At 38.6% G+C, this 22,696-nt stretch overlaps 1 protein-coding gene across 2 annotated transcripts; it reads right to left on the reverse strand.

Annotated features, from left to right (window-relative positions):
- Positions 1–9,193: 9,193 nt before the first annotated feature.
- Positions 9,194–19,171, reverse strand: fam120b (family with sequence similarity 120B). 2 transcript variants are annotated; one of them, XM_055231747.1, is made up of 15 exons: positions 19,088–19,171; positions 18,755–18,862; positions 18,357–18,547; positions 18,144–18,277; positions 17,955–18,077; positions 17,682–17,873; positions 17,342–17,600; positions 17,073–17,256; positions 16,758–16,859; positions 16,506–16,678; positions 15,236–15,328; positions 13,662–13,868; positions 13,094–13,247; positions 9,836–10,094; positions 9,194–9,732 (listed from the first exon to the last, which is right to left on the reverse strand). In XM_055231747.1, the coding sequence occupies exons 2-15, from the start codon at positions 18,858–18,860 to the stop codon at positions 9,708–9,710; spliced, it is 2,202 nt and encodes a 733-aa protein (XP_055087722.1). In that variant the 5' UTR covers positions 18,861–18,862; positions 19,088–19,171; the 3' UTR covers positions 9,194–9,707. The 2 variants fall into 2 exon arrangements, with proteins under 2 accessions (XP_055087722.1, XP_033842220.1); XM_033986329.2 differs by lacking the exon at positions 19,088–19,171 and having other exon boundaries at positions 18,755–18,870.
- Between the last annotated feature and the right edge of the window lie 3,525 nt (positions 19,172–22,696).

Here is a 22,696-nt window from a genome sequence, read left to right on the forward strand (position 1 = left end):
AAATACTTTATATGCATGACTTTCAGCATCACTCCTGCAGTGATTTCGGCTGCCCGTGTGTGTCAGCAGAGAGCAGCGGAGCCCTCCCATACCAAACACCCAGCAAAAACATCTCCTTTTGAGTGACTTGAGGTCTCAAATGTGAAAACCATTTGGACAAAATCAGCAAATGAGAGTTGTTTTGGCATGGATAGTAATAATACTAAATATCAAAATGTTGATGAGAAAACATAAGGGTTGTCCAGCTTTGCTCCCCACGGCAAGTGTAAAATGTACAAAAGGGACATGTATGACAGAGGGACAGAGATGTAGAACAGAGTGTCCCAACAAGAATAGTATTTTAATTACAAATGCCGTTTTAAGCAAATTTAACATCTACAAGAATGTTTTGGAGGATCTAGACAACAATATCATTCAAAGAAGACCAAAGTAACAGCAATAATTAACAATATACTACTATGGTAAACACATTCATTTGTTTTTACTTCAAATATTAATTTATAATAAAATAATTTATATGAATTTATTATAAAAAATGGTTTTCGGATGCAATAAATAATCAAAATTGTGTTATTTCTTTAAAACAACAATAAAGTAAAAGCTGTCTACTTTGAAATGTCCTACAGTTTCCCACAAACCCTGAAGGCACCATGTTCCCTTTTTGTTTACAGGATGATGCAATGAGTGCAAGCTTTATTATAGTCTGCATCAAAATGCAATGCCAATGCTATGACAACTCTACGACAAGCCTGTCTGCTTTGTTATCAGCACCGAACCAAGAGACTCAGCATCCCAATTTGTCTCCACACACACAAATGGCTTACAATTGTGACTGACATATTTATCTATAGAGGAAAGGAGGGGAGAGGACTCGTCGAGATATGCTCCTAAAAGCAGACCAGTCATCAGGTGGTCAGATAGTGTGTAAGTGTGCGTGCTCTGACTTACAACATGCTGAGTAAGCGCTTGGTCAGATAATACAGTAATCGTTGTTTGGTAATAGAGCCACTTTTCCCTAAAGAGGTTTGCAGTAATAACATGTGATAAAGTCCACACTGGAAAGAAAGAAAAAGCTACTCAATGTACTGTAGAAGAAGAGGTGGAAAGTAACTACAAATATTCACATTGAGTTCATGGAGTAGGTTTTTTGAGTAATTGTACTTTTTACACTTAAAAAAAACCTTAATATAATTTTAGCCATGTAATTGGTCTTCATTACATTTACGCATTACTAAATAGGTTCAGTCCAAGTCCCAGTCCACTGCTGTCTCAGTCCTGCCTCTGCTCCTCTCTACAACTACAATAAACATAACAGCATTGCATCACCTGCTCTGACTCACCCGAGCTCAGACAATATCAATGTAAAACAAGTTAACTCAGCTTTAAACTGTTTAATTTATCAAGTTTTATATAAAAGACTAATGACTAAAATTGTCTTTAAAAGCATTAACTAATACTAGTGTTTTTCTTGTGTCCTTTATACATTTATTTGGCAGCAGAACTTGTACTTGAATACATTTTTAGTGTAGCTGTACTTTTAATTTCGTATGAATTTTCAGTGCTCTTTTCACCACTGTGTACGAGTCATTCATGTTCAGAAGTCTTTATGCATGTGCTAAACAGGACAGGCCTTTCCAGTGAAGAGTGTATGAAGACTCTTTCCCAGACCAGTGATAAGTGTCACCTCTGTGGGGGCTTTGACACCTGGGCGGGTGTGAGGGGGGAGGGGCCGCGACGAGTTCAGCCTTCACACCTCGCTGATGGGAGCTGAGCCTATGATCCCATGTTACCTCTGAGCGCACGCATACAGTCAGCTCACGTATCTACAAACAACACAACAGATAAGAAGTTTGAAAAGTGACAATACAAAGATATACTGGTGCATTAGAAAAACATGATCGTAACCTATGTCATCTTTAGCACATTGGCGTTTTGTTTTGTTTTTTTGTTTTTTTATTAGGAGTGCATGAACAGGGAAGTTGTTTTAGATTACGGAAAGGTATTTCTCATTTTTTTTATATTAGTAGAATACTTGGGAGGCAAACGTCTTAAGATAAACGCCAGATCATTCAACAAGTGGGAAATGTACAACTGGCCAAAACAACAAAAGTTAATACTGGTAACATTTAGTAAATTTCATCAACTCACAGAAAAGTGCACTAAGGTTCTCTTCTACAAAATTAGGATATATTTAAAAAGTGATCTCTATATGACCAATTAGTACAGACATATCGAGGCTTACACTGCAGGGAAGTGTTTAGGACCAGTGTGCCAATCCCATAACCTCCGCGCCCCTCTGACACACATCCTGCTTCTTTTATCATCGTCCTGCTACAGAAAACTCATTTGTATCATTTAAATCACCGCCAAGAGATCTTTTATTAAAATAGGGAAGACAAAATTCTGCTACGATGAAATGTAAAACTAAAGGAAAACTACTACATATACAACTATTGTCCTAAATTTACAAGTCTATTTGGTTGTTCTCAGGTTAGAGATTGTGTAGTCACGCCCACAAATAAGACAAGGAGGCTGGAGGCAGTATCAAAGATGTATTGAACTTTCATAATAAATAAAAAAGAGGGAGAAAAATGACTTTATATTACTCAAGTTATTCTCAGTACCATCTAGGATATTGTTTGGCTTTCGGATTTGATCAGGCCTAAATTAAGGTTAAACATGGTCTAAAATGAGACTAAACCATGGATAGGATAGTTCTAAATATTGATGGACTCAAAGGAGGACAAAACCAACAGAAAATAAATACCCAAGCTGCAGACAGTCATACGTACCACAAGAGACAGTCCGTGCACTACCAGTTGTTTGCGAACTAGTTTGAGAAACACTATGTTCATGGTCTCACTATAATAATAGAACACATTTGATCTTTTTCTTTAATATAAATGTTATTTTCCCACATGTCTATTAAACAGTATAGGCATATTGCGCTCTCAGTGACACACAGCAATTTTGGGGTTTTTTTGTTGGTTTTTTTTTTCATTTCTGAACTTTTCACAACAGCAGTATCAGTCCTATCTCTCAGGGGAAGGCTGTGGGAGAGTTTTGCCGTGTTTCTGCTAAAGGGAAATGTCTGTTCACAATACAAAGCCTGATGAGATGACATGTACCTGCTGAAGACCACCAGTCTAGACCCAACACAGGCTTTCTGCCACAGGGTGAGCCACTTCAAAGACACTTTTTATATCAAATATATTTAAAGGTATAATAAACACTTTGCTTCGACCTTTGGGGGTCATCAGTGAACAAGTCCTCCTTAATAGTGAGTGTGAACGTAAACAATGTAAAAGCGAAATATACAGACTGCACTTTACTTATGAAAAGAAAGTTCTGTTCTATTGTTTATTTTATTGTTTGTTCGCATCAAGCAACATGTTAAAAGACTAAAGTAGGCTAATGAGGGTTTTAAAATTATATTATATTGTAATTTGGGGCAATGATGAAAAATTGTGATGATTTGACGATCATGGTACAAACAAATGGCACATTTAGTAACACAAAGAAATTATACAGCTTATATTTCTAATTTGTTGATAGAACTCATAAAGCAAGGAATCACAGAACAAGGCAATTGAACAGTGTCTGTATCCAGGATCCACCCCTGTCCTGGTGAGAACTCTGTAGAGTTTGAAGTAATGAGGACATTTAGCACCTGGAGTCATGTGCTTAAGGGTTAACCAGTGTGTCGTCTTTGTTCATTGGCAGCTCACACACTAACCTCTAATATTCCCACAGGGATATTGATTTTAGTTCCTGTATCTGCAAATAACTAGCAGTGATGTGTGTTTTCCCATGTGGACACTAATTGGCTCATTTGGTGGCAAATGAGGAAGATGAAGAAGATGCCCAAGTTGTTATAAAACACAACAAACTACACAGCTGGATTATAATTTTCTTCTTGCAGGTCAGTGACTAGAAAGGTGCCATGTTTTTGTTATGTTTGGCTAAAACTTTCACTTAACCTCACCGAGACTGGTAATTGACAGTACGGAGGCAGATGTTACGGTAGCAAACAGCCCTTAAACAAGCAAAACAGTGACAAAAGTTTGCTCAGTGTCTGTGGCGTTAAGTCTTACATTTCAGGTTACGCTTAGTCAGATTTGTTTGAAGATCCAGTTTCAAACACAGGGATTCATAAACTGTGATAAAGATTTTGCTGGATTTGTATGAAAAAAATGTCTAGCAATGCCCTATCAGTTTTTCCTATTAACAAAACAATGCATTTAGGAATCGTATGTTTATTTTGTAATATTGTAGAGCAGGGATGCATTTACTCAAGTACATTTACTTGTTGAGTAAGTTTTTAAATACAATTATTCTATTGCTACTTGAGTAATAGTTTTGGTTTCTCTTCCCACTGCCAGTAAGTCATCAAATGTTTTCTGTATTAAATGACTTGAACATGTTTGTTTCTACTTCAGGTGTGATTTAGTTGTTCTCATTTCCTTTGAAAATACCAGACTTTGTGGATTATTGTGTCGTTCCAGTTAATTAAAGTAGTTTTCCCACTACTTTGTACTTCTACTTAAGTATTATTATTTTAAAGTAATGGAACTCTTAAGTTGTTGTCTACTCTAACAAACTCTGAATAATACTGTGAGACTGAAGCCACATTCCAATATCATTGTACATTATTGCTTTCCCCAGGTTAAATTGGGTTAAATTGTGTTCTGGTTTACTGATGGTTTTGTAATTTTCAGTAATACTTCCATGTCAAATCTGAACTTTGAAATTTGAAAAACAGAAACAATCTTGTATATAAAAAAATAAGAACATTGACACAGTTCAAGCTGGAAGCTATGAGTATACGATGTATAAGTTAACTATTACACTATGGTGAACCTGCAACGCACTGTGCTTTGGGATTTCCCACTTTTTGTGACTTTTGACCTCATGGCTTTTCCATCCCACTGAACCTGCCTGTTTGAGAGAGCCATGTGCTAAAGACAAGGAGCTGCTCATCTGTGGAGGGTTAAAGCGTTATAGGGCCAACGCAGAGGGGAAGCCGCCCCAAAAAGACCGAGACGTTGTCATGATTCATGTACTAGCAGACAGGAATGCCATTGAGAAAGTTCAGAAGTGGGGGATGACACAAGCACGCAAGAAATTATCCAGTTAAATGATGAATCTACAGGAAAAAATATTCCCATATGTTGTTCTGTTTCAAATCCAATTTAGACTTTCACTACTTTTAATGTCTGGTCTCTTTTAATGTGGCAACTGCAGCCCACAAAAGCACACAGACAATGCAAAACAATGGGTATTTTCTGACAATTTAATTGAATAGAAAATATTTTCAGATGGTATATAGATGATTGTATTACTGTGGTTGAAGCATTCTGCACGCACTGCTGTTCTAATAGTCACTGATCATTACAATCCAGCAAATATTAAACTTTGAGCGTTTAAATGGTGTGGTGAACTGGCAGGTACACATTACTACCATGACCAAGAGGGGAATAAATTATGAAGCCTGTGGGGCAGAACCAAAGACATCCAGTGATGAGGAAAACATATTGAAAGTTTCCACTCAAAGACACAAGCCAGAAAAGAAAATCACTACAGGATATTTCAGTGATATGTGGAAAAGAATTGAAAATATATTAAACAGTTATACGATTTTTAATCAATAAGCTGCATTTTAAATTTGTATAAGATAGCAAATTTAACATATTTGACTTTGAGATATAACAAATGATTGACTCCTGCATTATTTTATTTGCAACTGGTGCTGGTTCTGGTTGGTTAATTGTTTCCAAATGAATATCAAGCCAATGTCACTTGTCACCTCAGTCGTATGATGACATGTCTATACAAGATACTTTTTTGTGTTTTTGTTTTTTCGTGAAACCTCACTTTATACTACAAGAATACACTCAGACACTAATAAGATAAGGTGGTAAAAATGAAAAACATAATGCATCGCAAGTTTGACTATTTGTCTTTGCGCTACAAAAGTCAATCACAATTTTGCAAACAGCCTAGAATTAAGCATCATTATTTCCAAAAGCATTAGTATGTTTAAAAGATCTGATTTATAAGATAGTGGAGACTGAGGAAGAAAAGAAAAAATGCAAAGAATATAAATTTCTGGACGTACAAAAAATATGATAATAGTATTTAAATAATGCTTTGAGTGGTCAGCTGGGCAAACAAGTGATACGAGTGATTGACGTGAGGAGAGATAAGAGAGATGGTCATAAAAAGGTCTGTAAACACACAGAGTACACCTCCACATATAAATAAATATATGTGTATACAATAGAATAGGGGTCCCGGGAGAGGTGTCTCTGGAGAAATGGGCTGACATATGGCCAGCAGACAACTGCACTGGGTGTGTGTGGGTGGGGCCGCTGGGTGCTCGTGTGCGAGGCCAGATGAATAGGGCAGTGGTTGGAAACAGTTGAAACACAATATTCATTCAGTGTTGCCTTGCTGCTGTTTGTGAGTGGGATGGGCCGGGGGGGATGAGTATTACCCCATATTATGAGGATGTTACTTTATTTGCCCTGCAGCTCGTGGGAACCGTTTGAGGATAAAAGAAACTGGGGTACAATTCAGACCATGTGCTGCAAAATATAAATAATACATGTTTTTTATTACAGTAAATGGGTCATGCTTGTGAACAACCTATTTTTGTTTTAGCTAAAGTGGTCCTAGTATATTTGGTATGTTTTGATTATGTATAGTATATTATTATATACTTTTTTAAAAGCCAGAATTGCAGACATCTATAAATCAACATTAGTGGAAACTTCAACTTTGTCAAAACAACTCAACGTACCTACTTCTTACACCTATACCTATTGTTTGCTATATATTTTTAAACAAAGTTTAATTAAAGTTTAAAATCAGTGATGCACGCAGCTCGTTCTGTACGTTGCCCGCATCGGATCAACATGTGGGAATTCCTCCAGTGTGCCAGTAATTCCTAAACATAAACATACAAATACACTGCGCAGCACAGAGCCAGGGGTTGCTTGACGGCTATTTGACTGAATGGGCCCGTCGCCATGGTTACAGCAGCACTTCATCAGCCCATTGAGCGAACAGATGGCCGATGTGCAACAGGAGGCATACGTTTGAATGAACACACAAGGCCTGGTGCACAAACACACACCCGTGGATGCTCTCGCGCTCCGAGGGAGGGTATAGAACAACCAGCAGCATATGTTCCACTAGTCAGAGTGCATTCATTCAAGGATAGAGAGGGGAGTGGAGGAGAGAGAGAGGGGGGAGTGGAGGAGGGGAGAGAGCGAGAGAGAGAGAGGAAGAGGGGGGAGTGGAGGAGAAAGGGGGGGAGGAGGGGAGTGGATGAGGAGAGAAAATACAGTGAGCAAGGGGGAGGAGGAGAGAGAGGAAGAGGGAGGGAGAGTGACGAGAATAGAAGTGGGTGAGGAGAGACGGAGGAGAACGAGGGAGGGAGAGAGGGGGGTAAAAAAGGACAAGGGGGAAGTGGAGGAGGGAAGGGAAAGGAGAGAGAAGATATGGGGGGTGGGGGTCAGTGGGTGTTAGGCAAAAGAGCAAAGGGTGAACTGAGGTGCAGAAATATGACAAAATGAAGAGAAGCCATAATGGTGCTGGAGTCAACTTTAAGAGGGTACATTTTTAGATTTAACAGTTCAGGAAAAGCAACTGTATCACCTTTGTACTGTAAATATACTAAAACTACTGCTAAATGTAATGATATGCAAGTTTTTAAGCTACCGCACAACTTCCTTATCACATAATCTAAGATGTTGCACCACCACCACCAAGGTTATATTAGGTTACATACATTTTTTTCTTCTTTTTCCCTACAACTAATGTTCTTCTATTAGGACTCAGTTACACCAACAGTTCCATGCAAAAGGAAAGGCCACTGTGTACTTGTGGTGTACACTTGTGGATGCTGGTGATTGCCAAAACTTGGTAAATCAGGTCACAACTGTGGTCCAAACCCAAACTCGCAGTCGTAAGTACACACGCAGTCTGGAAGCTGTTCATTTCTGTTTTGGGCTCAGTCGAAAATAAAGTTGTTTATATTTATAGACTTGGAGTGAATACAGGACAGATATATTTTGTTTCTGGCTGTGGAGTATTTTAGGATACCCTTGTCACAGAGTGCATGCAACTATAAAAATAACCCACAGCACAATAAAACAAGTAATTTCTACTAGCACAATTGACTCTCTCTGTGTTAAGAAATAATGCCTTTTTCTCAACAGTGATAATGTGATGGTAATATTGTTATGATTTTAATACATATGATACCAAGTGATACTAAGTTACTAACTGTTGTCAGTGATAGTTGACACATACTCAAAAACTAATGCAAAATTGTGTATTTACAATAAAATTCTAACAGGAACAGGTCCAACTGAATTAGCCTAGACATTGAGCTTTGATTTGATCCCACAATAAACAGTAAAATATGTGGTTCTTGTTAAAGGGACCCCTCCCATCTTTACTGCACAAATAAAAATCATTTGCTTTGTAGATGCAGTAAAATTTCACTCAATTTGTGACACTTTTTGCCAAACATCAGTCATTTGTTATTCCTTTTTTTATTAGTTGATATTTGTAAATACTCCTTCTATCTATTCACAATTCTTGTTTCCTTTTTACCACTAAACTTGCCCTTCTGTTATTGTTTTTATACTGAAGTACCAACAGAACCTGAGCTATGTACCCCACCCAAACCACACCCTCATCACTCACCACTGACTAACTGCACAATCACACAGGCCTGGTCCCTCTCTGGGGCTGCTGTAGCTCAAGGAAACACAGGGAGTGGAGACTGTGGTCACATGCCACTAGAAAAGACAAGAAAAGACTCTGCATGTGACTTTAATAATCACTGAATCCACTGGTCAATTATTTGTACCCAGTTCAGCCCATTCATACTAGCACTTAAAATATTGTCTCAATATAGAAAGCAATGACATAGTGTTAATGTAACAGTAGTAACAACATACAATATTTTTCAGGTGCTGAAGTTGAACTTGAACTGGATTCAAGAACTCTGTGGTTGTTGTTTCAATACAGTGTAGTTACAGGGTGAGAGCATACTTTTAAAATATCCAAATGTCAAAAATTAACATGAACTACAATATGAATATTTAATTGTCTGTTATACACTGCATATTCTTAGTATGTGATTATTAAAAAATAAAGAAATATGATTTTGTTTTTTAATAAAATATATTTTATTTGGCAGATTAAGCACTTTACATGAAAGGTTAAGTTCACTTAGTTGAAACAGCAGCCTAAACTCTCCTAATTTGCCGACACGCCAAAGTGGTTTTCTGATTACAGGTTCCGGTAAATCTCATGAAATCCCTTTCTGTAGATAAACCTTTATTATCAGAGTCTGTGGCCCAGTGTAAACATTACTTTTAAAGACGTATGCTTCTCCATTCACACAGATAAGATATAAAAACAAGCTCTGAGATTAACAACTAATCCACTTCTCTATTTCAAACACCCTTTAGGTTTACTTACACGCATGGATTGACTGAATCTTCATTTAAAAAGTCTGCCTTTTTGTATCCGAAAGGCAAATTTACACCATGGTTGACAGAACATCACTTATTTTTTCTCAAACTTCAAACATCTTACTGACCATTGATCCCCTTGAACAAACAAACCTGAAATAAGACCATTCTTGAGTAATTTAAATATTTGTCCCTTGTTTCTTCTCAGGTACGTCATGAGGGGGGAGGCTGTGACCATCTAAGAAAAAAATAATACAACAATGTACAATAAAATATTAATAAATGTAGAAGACTCTTGCTTTTTGACTTTTCAATAAACCATATAAAAAACACGTACATACCTTGGTGCTAGATGGTACCTGCCTCTGTGGTTAAATCTTCCCCTGGAGTCTCTTCTATTGGCAGGAACCCCTCTGTTGTGATATTGTTGTGTATAAAAGTCTGGATGTTGTTGTGAAGCTGAGGGGTAGTTTCCTCTGCTGTGTCTCCCTCTGTTTTCATATACTTGATGTCTTCTTCTCACCTCTCCTCTGCCCCTCCATCTTTCTGCACTATGATGAATGCCTCGTGGGTCCAACTGATTTCCCAAGCCTTCTCCATCTGCAATTAAACTCAATAATTAACATATTTATCTAAATTATAAGATAAATATAGATGCAAGATCATTAAAATAAAACATCTGTGATATAATGTGACTCTCAAATCAACCAATTGTTAGGACTTGAACCTTTTTGTTAGAAAACAGAATATTTTACTTAAAATCCATGAGTCAGAATAGATATACCACAACCAAAAAGGAAAAAAAAGAATGATGGGATGGAACAATTTTGAAATTTACTGTACCTAGTGCCTTGACTGACAGGTTGTCCCAGCTCCTTTAAAGGATATGGGTCAAATTCAAGAGACAAATTCCATTACAGGAACAACGTAGAGTATCTTAACTTTGACTCACCTCACCATGTTGTTTAAAGCACAGGCAGTAACCAGAGTAAGGCCAGTTTCATCAGTTTTTTCTACCACCATAATGTTCAAAAAATATAATATTTACTATATGGTCTTACAATAACACTAGGGTTTAACATTGCCATTTTTCTTCTCTGAGAAACTGAAAAGAAACAAACTGGAGGAGACATGCAAAGACAGTTATGATGGATTCACAGTTAAAGGGTAGTTGTGAGAGCAGGCGGGCAAAGAAGATATTTGCTGAGGAGACTAAACATCAGGCCTGATTCCAAACAAAAACCAAACTGGGCCCTCCGTGATACCACATAGCGCCACCACTGCTCTCCCGCACTCTCCCTCTCCCTCTGCAGTAATGACGGGTGTCTGTGTCTGAGGTACAGAGAGGGAGACGCGCTCCATCTATTAAACAAGAGTCCCACAGGGGTTGACTTGGGCAAAACGCAGACAGCTCGGCGCAAATCTGAGCCTCTCCCCCAAACATGCAATGCAGAGTTTGTCAGAAAATACTGGCAGAAGATTTGTAAGAGAGTGGGCTACACAAAAACTATGGGTTCAAATTTCTTATGGTTAAGTTGTGTGACACAACATTCAAACGCTGTAAAGAGTAAAAACAAGGTTTACATAGGGGACAATATTGTGTGTTACCATACTGACTAGGGTATAAACACAGAATTATACATCAGTATTTCCCATTAATAGACTATGAGACGATGTTGCGCCCCATTAGTCCAAAATCATCCTGCATCATCTAAAAATAACCTGAACCATGAATTGGCATCACAAAATTACACTTTATACAATTATAAACATTTAAAAGTAACAATACTAGACATAGTGGATTGCTTACAGATTGAAAATAGGCAATAAGAGACATAAACACTCCACAAATTATGAAATGTAAAATGCCACCATAGTCTGCCTGGTGTCTATGGGAAACACTGATACATATTCATGTGTAGGTGTGGGAAATGAGTAAGTTACATAAATCAAGACCATGAACAATGATGTAGTAACAGAAGGAAACGGGAGATAAAAGGATGAGGAGTAACAAAGGCAGCAGAGCAAGAGTCAGACACAGTGGTCTGTAATCAGTCTTGTTGTGCGTCTTAAAATAGAGCTCTCCCACCCTATAAACGGAACCTACTATTACTAGCACACTGACAAAGCATGTCTACTCTCCAAGTGTGTGTTATGCTCAAGGCCACCGCACACATGGAGCTACTTACAGAAAGGCCCTCTGGGAAATGTGGTTCTATGTGGGGAACCAAGGAACTACAAGCATTGATCAACAGTCACATTGGAGGAGTTTGCACTTCTTTTCAGATCATATGCATTTTCATCACGTTGTCAGCTTTTGTATGTGGTTGCATACACTTAAAATCCTGTGGCTGTGGTCTCTGCTGAGCCCCTTGGTAAAAGAGTAAATTGTAACACTGTACAAAATATTTATTATGCAAGAAGTGTAATTTGTGCTATCACAAAGGAAAGTTTAAAAATCAACAATTATTCAGAATAATCTGTGACTAATTAACTACTGAAATAATTACTATTAACTATTTTGATGACTGTTAACCATTATCTGGAGTACAAACAAGTTGAAACTAGAAGTTTACATACACTATATAAAGACACATTCGCTTTTTTTTCTCACTGTCTTAGATGAAATGACATAACAAAACTTTTCCTGATTTAGGTAAATTAGGATTACCAAAATTATTTCTATTTGCCAAACGCCACAATAAGAGAAAAGGATTTTTAAAGACAATTTTTCAATACTTTCTTTTAAGTCAGATGTTTACATACATTTCATTAGTATTTGGTACCATTGTCTTTAAACTGTATGACTTAGGTCAAACGTTTTGGATATTCGTCCACGAAATTCTCACAATACTTTGCAGGAATTTTGTCCCATTCCTCCTGACAGAACTGGTGTAACTAAGCCAAGTTTGTAGGCCACCTTGCTCGCACATGCCTTTTCTGGTCTGCCCATAAACTCTTTTGCTTTTGTTCTTAGGGTGATATGCATTTACATTTCGGACCAAAGCATGTTCTTCTCGGGGACACAGAACTCGTCTTCGTCCTGAATGGTATGATGGCTGAACATTTCTATGGTGTAATACTTGTATTGTACTTGTGTGTCATAGTTTGATCAGATGAATGTGGCACATTCAGGCATCTGGAAATTGCACCCAAGGATGAACCAGACTTGTGCAAGTCCAAAATTCTCTTCCTGATATCTTGGCTGATTTCTTTTTACTTTCCCATGATGTTACACAAGAAGCAGTGTATTTCAGGTGTGCCTTCAAATACGTCCACAGGTGTGTCTCTTACGAACTCAAATGCTGTCAATAATCAGAAGCTTCCAGACATGACATCATAATCGTATTGTATGTAAGCTTCTAACTTTGAATAAATCAATGAAAAATTGTCTTTGCTCATTATTCTGACATTTAGCAAATACAAATAATTTTGGTAATCCTAATTGAACTTAAAACAGGAAAAATTTAGTTTGATTTCATATCAGACTGTGAGAAAAATGTGTCTTTTTATATAGTATATGTAAAATTCTGGTTTCAACTATGCCATTTACTAGGAAAGCAGCATATTTTATCCTCAAGAACTTACTCTACTCTCACCTGGGTGACGCTCCTTGTGTCGGGGGTCTTCTCTGGTCTTAAAGCTGAACTGTGGAGTGTCACGTCTGGGTCTGGACTGTAGCTCTCTGCCTTTCTTCAGACAAACGTCTTTAACTTTGGTCCTCAAGGTATCAAAGACACTCAGACAGGAGGGCTAGAGCAAATGACAAGGCATGGTTTAACAAATTGCTGGTTTACATCTTTTAGAACAAGTATTTACCCATACTTGGACCAATGCACTAAATTAATAACATAATTTTATATTACAATATTTTTTTATTTTTCCTAAAATTTTCTCACTTCAATGTGATAAATATATTTTAAAAAAAACATCAGTACAGTAAATAACAGCAGTAACTTTCTTATAATGGCTCAACATAAATGGGAAGAGGACCATGGTCTATGTAGCTCCCATATTTTTAGCAACTCATTATAACCAAATCGACACCCATGTTCTGCAATTCAGGAGATTATAAATATCCATTATCATATTGTGTGACTTTGGATATTAGTAGAAGACTTTAGAACCTGCTTTTCAAAGAAATTTTAATCCATCAACTCCACTTACATTGTTGTCCAGCAGCACCAGGTCCTCCACACTGCTATGAGCCAAGAGATACTTTGAGTGGAAAAGTCGTCCATCAAAGCTGTTCCAGGGCATCAGGGCTTCGGAGGTTATTGGACAGCCACTGGCACAGTTTGCCCCCAGCAAATAACTGAGACCACGCACATAGAGGCATCCTAGCTGTATGACCCGGCTGCACAAGAAGGGTAACTGTAAATAAAAATTGAATAAATGATGAAAAATGATTTTTGTTGTGTAGTAAAAGTCCAATGCCAATCATTTCCACCTGTTTTTACAACAGTTGACAATTAGTTCAACAAACCTGTAAATGTAAAACATTTTGAGTAATACACAACACAACAACAGTACTTTTAAATGTGCACTAAGGCACAGGGTCCGCCACTCACTTGACTTTATAGAAATGTTGCTGCGTTGCCTGAATGTTCTGCAATATGGAATTAAACTACATGGAGACAAGTAGTCAGATCTGCGTAGAAGCAACCTAGCTGACATAAAAATACCCATTTTGTTAGCATGTAACCTCTGTAATTGAACAAAGGAGATGGAAAAAATGATCATAAAGACAGGCAGGGTGCGAACCCTGCAAAGGAAAGGATAAAATAAATACTAGTTTTAATTATGCAACTTTGTATTTTCTAAACCTTTGGTGCCGTTTCATGGCAATTGTGAGTAAACTGAAGGTACAATGAACAGTGCAGCAGCAGCAGCCTGTGAGCTGAGAGTAATGGCAGCAAAGGCCAACAGCAGGCAGATGTGTGGCTCTCTCACCTGTCTCTGCAGATAGCACTGATAACACACACACACACACACACACACACACACACACTTAGCCCTGCCTGCCACCTGCCTCCAGTCAAACACAGCTTCACCTTCAGAAAACAAAGAACCAGCGGACACACACAAAGACCTGCAGCCGTGCACAGACACACAACAAAGAAAAGAGACAGGAAAAAGGGAGAAGGAGTAACATGAAAAAGGTGAAAGTGGTTGCGTGTGACAGAGAGAGAGGGACAAAGACACGGTGAATATGTGTGTGTGCGTCCAGTGGGTTGGAGGGAGTCTGGTGTAAATAGCTCCATGTGGTGAGCGACTGTCACCACTCTCCGTTTCACTAAATACACTGTACACATGCCAGTCTGTGGAGTGTCGCAACAAGGTTACAAATATAAGTCTTCTGCTTTGGTAAAAAAAAAAAAAAAGGGGGAATTCAATCGATTTGGTATAAGTTTAGGAAATGTAGTGTTGATAAAAATGTTTAGGTAGAGAATTTCACCCTGTTTACGTGCAAGCTTTTCTGTGCACCAATTAGGCTAGATCCCTGATGAGCTTAACTTTTCTGAGACAGTTTTTTTTAAGTCAACGCCCAGTACTAATTACTGTGTAGAAATAAAAGAGCATAATACAAATAATTAAGCAGTAAAAGTAAATGGTGCTAAAACAAAGGAGCAAACAGTCCAGTTTCCAAAAGAGCCCAGCAAGACTGAATGTATTTTTAAAAACTGAACAGGTAACTTTGCACTATCTAAGACAATTGGTGTAATAAAACTGTGGCTAACCTTAATCTGCTGGAGCTCTTGAGGAGATTTCTGCGTCAAACATACAGCCTGGCTCAGGTATGCGTCCACGTCCTCTTGAGACATTGTCTGTACCTGATTGGAGTTGAGAAGTGTATACAGTTAGCCATGTCAACAACGCATCTATGTGTATTCTATGTGGGACAGTTTGTTTTGTCTGCTTTCTGTGCAACAAGAGAAAGAGACAATACTGAAAGCAAAAACAAGACAGCCCGATTATATGTTCAAAACAAACAAGCCCCATGTGATTTAAAAGGCGAGTGGTTGAGGGCTTTGAATGCAGCGGTGATCAGACAACAACAGCTACTGTCTTCAGCCTAAGTTGACCTATCAGACTGAGTCCAGTCTCATTTGAATAACTGTCTCCGAGAGTCGATCACTGCATTTGAAAGTCAGTCTGCCACCCTCACTCAGATGGTTTCTTTAATTAAAACAGTAAAATCAGCATATTAGTAAGCATCAGAACAAAATAGTTATTTCCTTTGTTTTTTCTACCTTTAAGTCAAACAAGAGGGAAGCGCCATGCCAACACAAGGAAAAACATGGGGTCATAATCGTGAAAAGTGTTACAAGTGAGACAGTCTCTTTAGTAAAATTATGCATTAAAATCAGAAGTTTTTGTTGTTGTTGTTGTTGCTGTTGTTTTATGTGAATACAACACATGCATGCAAAACCTCACAAAAATGTATGCCTGAATATATTAAGGAGAAACACTTGCAGAAATAAAGGCTTAAATATGCAAGGCTTTGTCCATCAGAGTACTTTGCTTACATTAGAGATCACAAAGAACAGTGTCTGTGGTTAAACTAGGCACTCAGCAGGAGATAATGGCCTTCATAATGCCTTTACAAACAACAGGCAACGTTTGACTCCACATTAAATGTTGACAAAATAAAATATATTGTTGTGAAGGTGTTGCACAAATTTTGTATCAAAATCTTCATCATCATCAAACACATCAAGCCTTATTCTTCTGTGTTGACATAAAAAAATGCATATTTTCATTAATAAACCAAAATTATTCAATCAAATCAGGGCTAGTAACAAGTGACTGTATCAGACAGAAGTAAAAAACAGTTTTGTATGTAAAATAACATCTTGGAAAGATTAGTCAAGTTAGTAAAGTTATTGTTATTGTTATTATTATTATTATTATTATTATTATTATTATTATTATTATTATTATTATGCTACTCAACACCTTTACACACACAATTAATATATTAAGTGTAAGTAAAGATATTTATTTTACCTGGACAGTTATGTAGGTCACTAGACATAATGTAACAAAAAGGTGCTCCTCTATAATTCCATACAAGTCTGCAAAGTCTTGGCAGTCAAGAATTGCCAAAAAGCATGCAAGGCGTAGTGATGAAACTTCCTGCTCTTTGCCGAACCATAACGCGTCTAACCCAGGATGATCACCTGCACAGATCAAATGTTGACATTTCAGACTGGACATAAAAAAAGAATAAATAAAATACTTTATTTCATTGCTTCTTACATTGAATTTTAAGTGGGATAGGGGGGACCAGTTCAGGCTCTTTCAGAGGATTTCCAGGGTAAACAAACCATTCCTTAATTGGTGGTGGGTTTATATCAACATCTATGAACAGACAAATGATACACCACACGTCTGTAGGACACTTTATGCAGTATTGTGTTGTAATAACACAAAAATTTCAAACCCTACAAAAAATACAAATTTCAACACAAAATACCATGTGATCTAATACTAATTCCAATATAGTTCAAGACCATTCTAAAACAGTTGCCTATGCCGTATTATGACCAATGTGAACATGTAGTTTGATATTACCATTGAATGTATGCAGTAGTAGAACACCATATATTCTCTGTCTACATGGTTTATAGACAATAGCTTGTGGCAATAACTGTGTGTCCTCTTCGTCCTCCAGACTGTTGCTACATTCAACCATTCCCTCAGACACAACAGAGTAAACCATGAATCCCTCTGCTGCTACATGTTTCTCTCTACATGCCTAGTAGAAACCACACAAAAACGCATATTTAGAAAATGTGACAAAAGCACTCGCATAAATAAAAAATATCTATGTACAATTGTACCTGTAATATGGTTGGACTGACGTATTTCTGGTAAACAGCTGCAGGGTGGTCTGTTGTTTCACTAGACCGACGTTTCGTTTGTTCAAATAGTATGTATGACTGAACACCCTTCTCGAGTAGTTCTTTGTCTACAGGTGATAGTTTTAAAGATGGTGGAATAAGTACATCATGACTTTCTGAACAGGAACGCACAAACTGAGACACAGCAAGTATAATTTGACCCTGCTGGGAACCAGGATAGGATGTAGGATTAAATTTTCTATAGAGGGACAATATGTAAATGATTAGTGACCCTAAAATAACAAAGTGAGAAAAAAAGAAAAAATGTATAAAGCTGAACCTGTATTTTGCCAAGGCATCGTTTCGTATATGTTGCATTCGCTCTTCATACACAACATCATTACCGAGGAGGCAAGCTAATAGTGGTAAGTGAAAAACTGCCAATCCAAGGGTGTGGCATAGTCTCTGTCGGTCATATAGGACTGTGGTTAGAGTGTCGATCCTTAACTTTGCAGAAGACAGATACGGAGCACTGAAATCAATGCAATTTTAGTGATTAATAATCAATGAAAAATCTATATATAAATTTAAAATAACATTGTTATCAGCAAACCTGTCAAATATAATGAAGTCTGTGTCGTGTCCCAATATGCCCATGCAGTTGTGCTCACGTGCATAGCTGGCAATCTCATAGTCAGCTTCCCTCACTGAACAAAATACTTCCTGCCCCAATGATCTGATCAACAGAAAAATGTGTCAATAAATCTTCAAACCGACTAAAAGGACTTAATGAATTACTCACTTAAGAGCAAATCTGGTAAATGTTGCCAGACCAGAAGGCAAAACACTCATCTCTTGACAAGGCTGCTCTCCATAGGCTTTAATATGGGCAAATATTTTACACACATCACCATTTACTCTACGGCGCCTCTTTATCTGTGAAGAATAAAAATGTCAAAGAAATAACAAATGTTCAGAGTCTATACATAAATTATTTTCTGACATTAGGTGTTACCCATGTTAGTCTCTTTTGCTCCTCCACAACTCCATCAAAGAAGAAGACTAATCTGATGCCCGCAGAAGTAATGGCTTCCACCCAGTTTTTCAGGATGGCCATATATTCTTTCCACTGTCCCCCGGACACCCAGTCTTTACAGGAGTACCAGTGACGCAGACATGCCATCCCATCCACGACCAGTGTGGGAACTGGATGTGAAATAGTTCATCATAAAAGGTTAAGCACATACTACAGACAAATATAGCAAATAAAATCATCTTTATCTGTCCTGTTCATTGAAAACATACATGGTGATGTTCATTAAATACACGTAATGGATCACAAGACATAACAAAAGTCACATAAACTATCCCATTTTGTACCAATACAACGGGTCAGGTTGTGTGCAGATGTACCTCCCTGTGGAGCAGAGTGTTGTTTTGCCATGTCCCTCAAGTGTACAGTCACACACGCTTCAGGACAGCAACGGTCCATAAAGCTTTGAAGGCCCTTCACACCCATTTCTGTAAAATAATAATAATAATAATAATAATAATAATAATAGTAGTCAGTATAAACCATAGTTAAACGTTTAAACTGGGTCTTGTTTATAGTAGCCGCATTGTCTTTCTGCTAAATGCTAGCATCTAAACGCTCTTTTGTCACTTTGTCCATGCTAGCTTGCAGCTTTTAGACTGAATGATCGTCCTTGTTTATACTTATGCTACAATGTTTAGATAGTAACTTACTTAAATCCCTTCTGTAAAAAAAACAAACAAAAAAACACAAACCCGTGTTGCATTTACTTGGCCGAAATGCAAATTACTTCCTGTGGTTTGCGCGTGGCGTCACCGCGTAGCAAAACAAAGCACACGTGCTTGACGCATGGAGCCTAGAGCACAGGGTCTTTTTACACGGTGTAAGTGCAATCTTCAATTTGACAACCGCATTTTCACATATAATTGTGTAAATATTATGCAGTCATTGCCTATCAGCAGCTACTCAATTAAACGTGTAATTTCAATAGCGATTGAGTATTATTAATGCGCAGGTAGTCTGCTGCTTTAATTGAAAACTAAACAACAAAATTGACATGAATAAGAATAGACCATCGAGGTTTTGTGACAGCAGCGGTTCCAGACTCTTCAGGCTAGGATCAGAGGAGCTAATTGCTCCTCATGCTCTCCAAAAGAATGGGAGCTCTTTTCTGAAGTCACAAGCTATTAGGTCTATCTTCAAAACAAAGCACCCCCAGCCCTTCCACGCCATTGTTTGAGCAGAGCTGAAATAAAGAAAGAGACATATGCTGGCTGTCAGTCCAGCTGTCAGCATCAGTTGTTCCCTAGCCAGATGCTCTATGGACAGGGGAAACAATCCCCCGTCCAAACTTCACGAATAGATGTGCTATATCTGTCTCTTGTCTTTGGTAATCTTTCAGTTAGAACTTGGCCTTTTTAATTTGAAGCCATTATGCAGCAGACCAAACCTATCTCACATATAAAAGTTAAAGCATGAGCTACACAAGTAATTGGGTAATAAAATATACACAACTTAACTGTAAACTGTGCATATTTAGATAAATAGTGTAAGGATGATTATGACAGTAGGGGTCCTGTTATAGATACAGACTACTTTCAGCTGCTCTGACTGGTCCTTGAACAGCTCTAGATCTCATTTTAGTTAAGAGCATTAGAATTATCAGACTGAAAAGCACAAAATATGAACACATGTGCTATTTGTATTCTGTATCTAAAACACTTACAGCATAATAATCAACTTATTTGAGCAGCAAAAACTATCTACAAAACTATTTGCATTTTTTCATCTGCAATAGCAAGAAAGTGTTTTGTTCTTAAATCATCTCCTTTCTGAGCTTCCTTATAACCCCCTTGTCTAGAGTAAAGCTTGACCAGGAGAAACTGTGGCAGATGTTTCAGGAGCACACGATGGCCCTACCCCCAACACCTCCCATTTGTACTGGATCTGCAGTTAACCCCCGGAAAGAATTGACCACACAAGCACGCACATACACATACAAAGCACACCGCTGCCCACATCTCGACCGGCTCAACAGTTGTCCAACTGAATGAACACTCACACAGTGCAGACCAAATCCCCTTGGTCTGCCTGATAGCAGCACACAGGGGTCAGGTCTGGTGTCAGCGTCCAGAGTGCAGTGTCTCTGGGCAGCTGGCCGGGCTAATCCTTCTGCTGGAGGCCACTGCTTCTCAAACTAAAGGCCAAGGACCCCTAGGGGGCACAGAGCAGCGATCTGAGGAAGCAGCACAATTTCACACTTATTGAAAAATATACAGTGTTTGGAAGATTACTTTTTGTAAATTTTGTCTACTCACATTTTATATTGCATGTATTTCCAGCCATACATTATTTCTTTCTGTTGGAGACATCCAGGTGCCTACAAAGGTGTGAAGCGTCATTACCAAAATCTGTGCCTCACACATTTTTCAGACTTACTATTCCACGCTAAATCGTGGGAGCAGGTCGACTGCTCTAGGCCTTTGGCGCTCTAATGAGGAGTTTATGCCCATCTTACTGCAAGACTGTGACCAACACTGGTACCTGATATTTGTTTTCTGTTTACTGTTCCAAGAGAAGTAGGAGTTTACTTAAATGTCATGCCAGCTAATAAAATGGGAACCTGGCAGAGTTTTTGTCAGTTATTCCTTTTATTTACAAATTGAATGTCACAGACTCCTGCCACCATCCTGTCTTTGTGCACTTTGATTCCTAACTGACCAGAAGGCTGGCCACTCTTTAAGGCAGTGTGTGGCTGATGTGATGCTGACGATGTGGAGGTTCCCACGACGGCCATCCATCCATTTCTGGGCGCACACACACGCACATACAAATACACACAATGGCCATATGGCCATCTCTTAACGTTGCATGCCTCTACTGTGCGCATATACCCTCGGGACCAACCAGCACTCACATACCCCTACAACACTAAGGAATTTGTTGGAGTTGTTGATGAATAAGAGTTTCAAATTAGCTGTACTGAAGTAGGTAGTAGAGATCGATCTGCGCAAGTAAAGGTAGGGGAATTTGTTGTTGGAAGCTGGATGCTGTTGTGGTGTTTGGTGAGCAGATGGCCAAGGCCTGAAAAGGGGTGTGTCTTGTCCTCGCGACCCTTCACAAATCACAAGGCCTTCCCCCGAGGGGCTCGTGAGTCGCCGTTCAATAAGAATCAATAGGAATTACTTCACGAGAGAAAGGGATGAATGGGCGGCGGGGCGCAAGACCTCTTCCTTTGTTGTGGCCTGCGCGTCACGGAGCTCATAAGCGCGCGCACGCTCAGGGTAGCGCGCGCACAGACACTGGCAGAGGTAGAGCACTTCAGTTAAACAATCGACCTTCAGTTAAACAATTTTAACCTCACACACGCGCACCGAAGTGCCACTGGGGAGGGGTTTCTGAGTTGAGCCGATTCCTTGAGGTGCAATTGGTGCATCTTCTGGCATCAATTATGTTTGGGACAAAACGTGGTCGTGATGTTGCTGAAGAGGAGGAACCACTTTCCATCGCCCCATGCTTTTCAGTCACGCTTTGCTGGCGTAATCGGGAAATGTGTGCCATGTCATGGTGATGAATGACTGATAGTATGTGCTTAATACTGGAGCGCGTGAAAGGGCCGCTGGAAGTCGAGATGAGTGTAAATAAATGGCTTCAAGAGCAAGATTTTACGCCACGCCACGTATAAGCATTGTAGTCTCTGGAGAATGGAGCTACAATCAACATGGTCAAATGAAAGTAAAAGCTCGGACCAGCGTCATATAGCTAAACATACACAGGGCTACGTGGAAGACCTTGGCAGGCAGGGATAATAGTGTTAAAGTCTAAGGTTAAAGGCCCTTCAATCAGCTTTAAGGGGTGTAAAGTGCACATCATAGACACGCAACCACATTAGACACAGTCCTATTTATCTCAATGCTGACCCATAGGGAATTAAATTCTGCAGGTCGTTAAAACTTTTGATAAGGCACCAGCTTCCACCTACAGAGTGGCCTGTTGATATACGAATATATGGACCAACAAATTAAGAGCCTGGATTGGGGAAAACAATTGCTACACTCTATTCAAATATCAGATATATAGAGAACAGATATCCAGCACACAAGTAATATGTGTCTCGTTTTGTTTGTCTGTTGATAAGACACGAGGAAAGTAGCCAACTCTGTTATAGGTTATAAAGCAATTAATGATGTCAATAGCTGTAAATGTCCCTCGGGGAAAATCATGGCTTCAGTGCGCCATAACGAACTTCATTTTAAGAACAGGGTCTTGAGCCAAAAGAAATCAAGTGTTAGAAATAGGGGCTCATGATTTGTGGCTCAGGA

Source organism: Periophthalmus magnuspinnatus, chromosome 3 (genome assembly GCF_009829125.3).
Source record: "Periophthalmus magnuspinnatus isolate fPerMag1 chromosome 3, fPerMag1.2.pri, whole genome shotgun sequence".
NCBI classification, from domain to species: Eukaryota; Metazoa; Chordata; class Actinopteri; order Gobiiformes; family Gobiidae; genus Periophthalmus; species Periophthalmus magnuspinnatus.